At 39.4% G+C, this 8702-nt stretch overlaps 1 protein-coding gene across 1 annotated transcript; it reads right to left on the minus strand.

The window, feature by feature from the left end:
• Nucleotides 1-1924: 1924 nt before the first annotated feature.
• LOC145821827 (uncharacterized) lies at nt 1925-2631 on the minus strand. Its single transcript, XM_082918398.1, has 2 exons — nt 2405-2631; nt 1925-2162 (listed from the first exon to the last, which is right to left on the minus strand). Exons 1-2 carry the CDS (start codon nt 2629-2631, stop codon nt 1925-1927), a joined length of 465 nt encoding a protein of 154 aa, XP_082774524.1.
• Between the last annotated feature and the right edge of the window lie 6071 nt (nt 2632-8702).

Here is an 8702-nt window from a genome sequence, read left to right on the forward strand (position 1 = left end):
GCCAAGCTTCTTGGAGAAGCTAGGCAAAGGGGTCAAGAGGTTCAAGTTTCTTGGAGAAGCTAAAAAAAGGATCAAGCTTCTTGGAGAAGCCAAAAAAGGGTCAAGCTTCTTGGAGAAGCTAAAAAGGTTCAAGCTTTCTCAAGAAGCTAAAAAAAGGTTCAAAAGGGTCAAGCTCCCTTAAGAAAAGGTCTCGGCCAGGAAAAGTGGCCGATTGATTAGAAACAGTGGCCGGCCGACCAAACATAATGCCGACCGACCATCAATAGTGCCGACCGGCCATCACCAATGGCCGGTGGCAAGGAAACAAGGCCGGTGGCCTCAAGACATGGCCGGTGAGGTGTGGGGATGGCCTACAAGCTACTTCCCACCCTCAGAAGCAAAACAATAAGTGTTTGATGCAAAACCAAACACAAAACAAACAAGTCGAGAGATCCTGAGGCAAGGTGCATAGCCGAGGCCTCCGAGAACTCAGGACGAACACGAACAAGGGTAATCATCGAGTGTTCAAACGATGACGTCCAAATCTTAAGGACGGTCAAAAATGGGGTGTCTACACCATGGCACAAGGTATGTAGATTTTGAAGGACATTTGTTGTTTAGAGGGACAATATAACTAACAAATTTTTTGGTCATGGGATTCAGAACTTAGTTATGGTAAGATAACAACTTGCCTCCTTTTGATTTTAGTCATTGTTCTAATTATGATATGATAAGCATTTTTGATGATACATGAGGTAAATCAATTCATAGAGGCAAGAGTCAAGCTAACCAAAGAGAGAGATCATCAAGACAAAGAGAGACGAAAGATTGAAGAAGAAGAGAGAAGATTGATTACCGAGGAAAGAAAGCAAATGGCAGCCAAAAAGGATCATTTTTGAGAAAACTTGACACGAGCCGAAAGTAGGGTCACGACAGCGGAGTCGAGTTAGATATCGGCTGAAGAAAACTTTGAGGCTACGACCTGGAAACTTGATAAGCTGAGGTCGAATCATGAGGCGTTAAAAAGTACTATGGAAGCAATGAAGAGCGAACGAGACATAGATTTGAAGGCAAATACTGAGGCCACATAAAATGAAGCAAACGCTGCTTATCTTAACCAGATGAACAAGATGGAAAACTGTTTCTTTAGAGAGGGATGGAGGGCGGTGATGAAGAAGGTGTGAGTAGCCGAATCATCTGCAATATACTCCCAAATACCCCAACCGAACCTTGATATCCCTATTCCGGCTGAACTAGACAGTTTGTAAAGTCCTAGCTACTCCTTGGTTACCTTTCTTGTTTATTTTTGTGTGTGTGTGTGGCATTTTTTTTTTTTTAGATCGATCGGCTATATGACTGTTATAAATTGTCGTTCATACTAGTTGTAAAGTTTTTGACAGCTAATGAAACAAGAACATCCTTCAAAAATAAATAACGCAACCTTGTGTTTATTCATTATGTTTTATGTCCAAGCACTATTACATAATAGCTACAAGGTTAATGATAATATTTTCTCAAATGCATCAAATTCTAAGGCCTCGGGAGCACGTTTCCCCATTGGTCGGTGATTTTATACGCCAGTTTCCCTACCAAACCTGTGACTTGATATGGTCCGTCCCAATTTGGCCCTAGTTTTTCTTCGGCCGCCTTGTGGTCGCTCGAGTGGACCTTCATTAGGACTAGTTTTTCGATCGTGTACCACTGATGTTTCACACACTTATTGTAGGCCCGAGCTATTTCTTGTTGGTATCTCGCTAACTGAAGTGATGCCCTCTCGCGTCTCTTCTCGGTCAGATCAAGATCCATCAAAATCATATTTTTGTTTATGCCATTTTCCACCAAGTTAGCTCTTTCAGTTAGAAAATCAATTTCTAATGGAATGACAACCTTCATTCTGAATGCAAAGGAGAGCGATATTTCTTCAATTACGTGTCGAGGAGTAGTTTTAGTATGACCAGAGAACCATTGGGAGTTCTTCAGCCCACCTCTCTTTGGAAGCTTTCAACCGCTTCTTAATCCCATTCAAGATAGTTTTGTTCGAAGCTTCTGCTTGCCCATTGCTCTCAAGAGAAGTCGGTGTAGAGTAGTAAGCTTTGATTCCATATTGGTCACACAATTCCTTATATAATATACAGTCAAATTGGATGCTTTTGTTAGATATGACTGCTCTTGGAATACCAAACCTGGTAATTATGTTGCACCATAGAAATTGCCTGATATCCATATCCATGATATTGGCTAGCAGTTTGGCCTTTATCCATTTCATGAAATAATCTGTGGTTTCGACCAACCACTTCAAATTACCTAGGGCTCTAGACATTGGTCTGACCAGATCTAACCTCCATTGTGCAAATGGCCCAGGACTCGCAATTGGGTTGAGTGCCTTGGATGGTTACTGCACGATCGACGCATATCTCTAGCATACCGAGAATCGTTGTACAAATTGTCGGGCATATTTCTACATATAGGGCCACCAATACCCCAGGTATGGGCCCAATGTACCAAAGATATGCCTCCAGCATAAGCCCCGTATGACCCTTCATGAATTTCTTCTAATATGCTTGCTACCTCATTTGGGTGGATGTACTTGAGGTAGAGACTAGAATGTGACTTCCTAAATAACTGGTTTGAGTCATTCATCCAGAAATGCATAGCCTAGAGTCGAATCTTATGTGCTTTATTTTTGTTGGCTGGTAGTATTCTTTCATACAAATGACGGACGAGCTGGGTCATCCAACTTTCACCCTGCTGGATGTGCCATACGTCTCCCTCCACAATACTGGAGGAAACGATGGTTCCGACCTCAATTGTTTGCCTTTTTGTTTAATCAATCATCGTGGCTAGGCTAGCCAATGCGTCCTGATGACTATGTTGATCTCGTTCTATTTGCTGAATCTCGAATGAAGAAAACTGCTTTGTTGCATTCTTAGCTGCAGCCAAATATTTCATCATTCTTTCATTGCGGGTTGCATATTCCCTGTTCATCTACTTTGTCACCAACTGTGAGTTATATTGAATGCTTATAGAGTTTGCCCCTAGCAATTTTGTGTTGGTGAGCACATTAATGAGAGCCTCATATTCAAAGATTGGTGATTGCCCATTCAAAGATTCCCTGATGAGTGGTACGCTTACAACATGATTGGATATGGCTAGGTATGTATATAACTTTTCTCCTACCTCGGGGCTTGCAAGTAAGGGTGGTTTGGCCAAGTAGGTTTTCAATTCTTGTAATGCAAGATTGCACTTCGAGGTCCACTCAAATAGAGATTTCCTTTTTGTTAATTGGAAGAATGGTCGGCACTAGTCTAATGAATCTGTTGAGTGTCACCACCATTCTAGTGAGCATCTAGATTCCTTTTATTGATGTGGGAGGAGTTAAATTGAGCAGTGCTTGGATCTAGTCGGGTTTGGCTTCTATTCTTAAAAGAGTAACAATGTATTTGAGGAATTTTCCAGATCTAACCCAAAGGCACATTTTACCGCATTGAGCTTCATTCTGTATTTTTAAAGTACCCCAAATGCTTTTTGGAGATCGGTTGGATGATTCTTGGCATTCTATGATTTGATCACCATATCATCAACGTAAACTTCAAGGTTTCGACTGATCTGTTTACTGAACTAGCCATTGATATATAGCCCCTGCATTTTTCAATCCGAATGGCATCACCTTGTAACAGAATAGTCCTAGAAGGGTGATGAAGGATGTCTTCTCCTAGTCGTCCGGATGCATATTTATCTAATGGTAGCCTCTGTGTGCGTCTAAGAAACTTATCCTCTCGTGCTTGGATGTTGCATCCACCAGCTGCTCAATTTTGGGTAAGAGAAAATTGGCATGCTTTATTTAGATCGGTGACATCCACAGAAACTCTCCACTTTTCATTCTTTTTCTTAACAACCAGAGTATTAGACAGCCACTCTAGGTATTGTACTTCGTGAATGGCATCAGCTTCGAGCAACTTCATCACTTCTTCTTTTATGGTTTCCACGTGCTATGGTGCCAATCTACTTCTCTATGCCACCAGCTTTTAGCCTGGATTTACGTTGAGTTTGTGGCATATCACCCTTGGGTTGATTCCCTCCATTTCATATGGGGTCTATACGAAAACGTCCTTGTAGCAAAGTAAAAAGTAGATTAATTGCTTCTTTTCTTCTAAGGCAAGACTCTTTTCTACGAGAAAGAATCTTTCCTTTTCTGCAATGTCGATTAGTATTTTTTTAAGCTTTTCTGCGTTATTATCACTAGGGTGGAGGCTAACCTTCTTTTCTTCTGACTCACGTATTTGAACTTCTTGAATTATTTGCTTCGTGGTAGAGACAACCATGCACTATTTTACTATTGTCTAATTTCCTCTTATTTCCCTTATGCCCCTTTTGGGAAGCACATGACCTGGTGGAAGGTGGATGGGACGACCCCCATTTGATGGAGCCATGTCCTTCCCATTGTGGTGTTATAAGGGGACGACACATTTACCACTTGAAATTCAATTTGTTGAACTGTTGCTCTGGTCTTTATTAGCAAAAAGATTTTTTTTCAAGGAAAAAACTAGGCTAGAATTAAAACCATAGAGTGATGAATCAACTGTAAGTATGGCTCCAAGGGATAGTCCCAACTTTTTGAAGAGCTCATAATATATGATTTTCAAAGAATTTTCTTGGTTTATCAATATTCTTTTAATAGTGAATTCCCTAATCTGCAAGGTTACCACCAGAGCATCATAGTGAGGATGATGAACCCAAGTTAGATCTTTGTTAGAGAATGTGATCCTTGATTTGGAACATCATATTCTTTTAGTGGGGACTTCTGATAAAGAAAATCGCTTTCCTATGATGTGTCGACCTCCTTACTTCTTCCCTCTTTCAGCTTGTCTGCCTTTTTAGGGGGACTAAATATATCATGTTAATAGTGGCCATCGGTTGGGCGTCGCCACCTTTGTCCTTTCTTTTCTCTTTTCAATCAAGGCAGTTGTCGATATAAGATCGTAGATGTCCGCTTGCTAATTCTTCTAAAAATTGTTTCAATGCCATGCCATCTTCAGTAAGATGTCTGTAATCCTTGTGGTAGGAACATCGTAACTTATGATTTCGAAGAGATGGATCCCCAATCATCTTTGGAGACCAAGAGAAGTAGGGCTCATTCTGGATTTTCGCCATCAAACGGTATATTTGCTCGATGAAAGTGGTGACGATTACTTGAAAAACCTCTTTCCTTGGTTTTAATTGTTCAGCGATGGCATTTCATGCCCTTCTTTTGATGTCGGGAGGCTTTTTCTCATCCTTTCTTAGAACCCTTAGTGGAAGTCAAGCAGGTTTTGGCTGTTTGGTCCTTTGTAGGTCATCTTTGATCTTACAATGTTGTTCCACTCGCCTCATTAAACTACCCACGTTAGTAGGTGGCTTTTTCGTTAATGATCGTTGGAGTTTACTTTTAAGCTACAATCCCAACTTAAATAAGGCAACTGCTAACTATTTTGCAGTTATCAATCTCATTATAGGTTGCCAAATACCTATAGGCATGCTCTCGTAGGCTCTCCATGTCATTTTTTTTCATTATGAGGAGTACATCCACTTCTTTCGGTGGTTAGCTATTGGTGATAAAGCATAAGATGAATGCTTATTGCATTTACTTCTAGTCATTGATTGATCAGGCTTCCAATTTATAGTACCATCGAAATGCCATTTCACCTAAGCTTGAGGAGAACATTCGACACATGATTAGACCATTATTGCTCCATAATGTGTTGGCTTGAGTATAATGTTGAATATGGCTAGTCAGATCCTATTTACCATCGTATAGGTTGAATTTCAGTGGGGTAAACCTCTAACACGTTCTATTGCTCGAGAGAATGGCGAAGTTAGTTCTCCTGTGAAGAGCTTTCTTTGAACGGGTTTAGGATTGCCCACCATTCGTCCATCAAGCCAGCTTTGCAAGTCATTCTTCTGGTAATCTTAGGAGTCTTTACTTCTGGTGACCTGGCATTTTCTCTGCGTCCGATCAAGGTGGCTGCTAGGTGTTTGGTTGATGGTTCTATGAGGTCTAGTCTTCCTATGATTATTGGTAGTCTTTACTCGGGCGTCAAGTTTACTTCAGGCCAAGCGTAGTTCTTCTTTGAGGGCTTTGACTTGTGCCACCAACTGATCTACGAGTGGAGTTTGTTGGTTGTCATCATCTGGTGAGGAGATTATCTTTCCTGAGTCTTTGGGTGCCACCTCAGAATCATGGCCAAAGTTTTGATGATCGCTTGGTATCTCTTTTAGAGAATGATAGGTACTCATCTTCTTTGTCTTTCCCACAGACGACGCCAATTATGGAAGGTAGAAAGATTCTCTATAAGGAAAGCAAGATGAGGTGCTCCTTTCTTTACTCTGCAAAGAGAAACCAACTCGTTAGCGATCATTCCAGACCAGGGATGGTCAGCAGGATCCTCCAACGATCAGGTCAGAAATATGATTACCTATATAGTATTTGGTTAAGAAAAAAGATTTCCTTTTCTTTTGTGTTACCTCCTTCGCTTTTCCTTACACTTTCTTTTATAGTGTTATTGTCATGGGTTTCGCCCGTTGGATTAGCATCTTAATTTAAGGGCTTTGGTTAGTACCAGACTTTGGTCGGGCAAGTGGTCAGGTAACTTTGATCCTTTGTTGTTGGATCATCTTGTTGTGTGTGGCTTAGATTATGTCAGGCATTAGTGGCCAACTTGCCAATTGCTCTATCTGTCCGATTAAATTCATTGGATGATTGTGTCATTTGAGTAAGTTGGGCCTATGCCCCTATCCCTAATGATTAAAATCCTTGTCGTTGATTATGAATGGATCTAAGGGCATCCTTGCATTATGAAGATCTTCTTCTAGAATGCGATTTTACTCAGGCTTTGGTCATATGACACTGTCTCTCCGTCTAACAGACCTATTGATAATTTGGGCTTTTCTCTTGATTCGTGCTGCTTAGCTGGGCTTGGGCTTTGGGTCAATGTTTTTACCTCTAGACTTTGAGTCAATGGTTTTACCCTTCTACAAAATGAGAAAAAAAAAATATAATTACATGATGATCATGCCACACAAGCAACCCTAGATGATTACATATTGAAAAGAAGAGAAAAAGGTACTGAAACCGACCAACTTGTTTGGTTCCTATTTTGAGGATTCACTTTTCAGAAAATTAAATTTTTTTATTGTTTGTGTTTTTTTGTTTTCATTGAATTTTTTTAATGTTCTAAGCAATTTTTTTAATGTTTAGATACACCTAACATAAATACACTTAAAAAGTATAATATTTGTGAATTTTTTTTTAGAAAATTCACTAAATAACAAAAATACAAAAAAAAAATTAAAAATAAATACGAGAATTTAGTACATTTTTTGTATTCATGTGTATTTATTGATTTTTTAAAATATTTTTTTTACAAACATTTTATTTTTTAGATACATCTAAGTAAGGTGTATCTAAAAATAAAAAAATAAATAATAAAAAAAATTGCTTAAAATTTTAAAAATATTCACTAAAAACAAAAAAATATGAAAAACAAAAAAACTCAATTTTCAGAAAATTGAATCCGAAAAATTGAAACCAAACACACTGATTGGTTTTCAAGAACCGAAGAGCACGCAAAGAACAAGACAAGAAAACTATGTTTTCTTGCTTGTAGGCCTTCCTTAAGCTTAGGTTTCTGAGTTTAGTTCAAGTCTCCAAGTCCTTAGGTTGATTTTGATTGCCTTTATTTGCTGTTAGGATGGAAATTTTCCGAATAGAGGTTCGGGGGGAGGTTTCTTTCTCACTAGCCCTCAAATGCACTAAAAGGTTCACCATTTTCTAACCCCTTGAAAGAAGAGAGTGGAGGGGGTTGCTTTTATAATCATTCATGTCTTGGGAAGGAAGCTAGAGGAGGCTGCTAGGGTTGAGCATCGCTTTCTCCCTAACACCTTGCATTGCCATCCTTGTAATTTTCATTCCTGTCTACCAGGGGGAAGTACGATTGCGCATATAAAGTGCAACCACACAAGGGAAGTAAGGCTACATGATCTAGCTGCGGGCAGACAAGGCATGTGCTTCCAATGATCCAGGTGTCAACTTTGCATGGCTAGATGCGAGTATGCATGACTAGGTGCGGTTTTGCATGCCTTCTATGCACTTATGGCCCAAGCAAACCCGAATTGCCTTTTGATCAATGTTTTTAATAAAATTGATCAATAATTTTGAAAAATGTCATCAATCTAAGTGCAATCGGGCCTCTCCCTCTCTTGGGGTTAGGAAATTGGTTTTTGGCTGAAAACCAGGTTTGGGGTATTTAGGCCATTTTTGGAAAAAGTTAGTTTCTGACAAAGCAGGTGTAGCAATGACTTTAAGCAATTTCCAACATTCCAAGGGTGGAGATATTACCGTTTCATCATTGGTAGGCCTATAAGCGCCCAAACTCTTAGAGTCAGTCAAAATAGAATATCTACAAGGTGTAACCCTTAATATGCATACGGCATTCCGCCTATAAATAAAAGCCTTGTAGCCATAATCAAAAGAGCTCCTCTAAGTTGTAATCATCTTCCATGTAACTCATGGTAATGGTACACCGTTAGTACCTGAAAAGCTTTTTAACAATGTAGGATGAACATATAGTCCAGTAGACAAAGTCTTTAATTTCAATTAATTTAATCCTATACATGTATATGATCGTAATGCTCCATATTATACTTATATAATATGACATTTTTCATTTTTTTCCCAAAATCACAAA

This window comes from Camellia sinensis, chromosome 3, assembly GCF_055761805.1.
Source record: "Camellia sinensis isolate YWXY chromosome 3, ASM5576180v1, whole genome shotgun sequence".
NCBI classification, from domain to species: domain Eukaryota; kingdom Viridiplantae; phylum Streptophyta; class Magnoliopsida; order Ericales; family Theaceae; genus Camellia; species Camellia sinensis.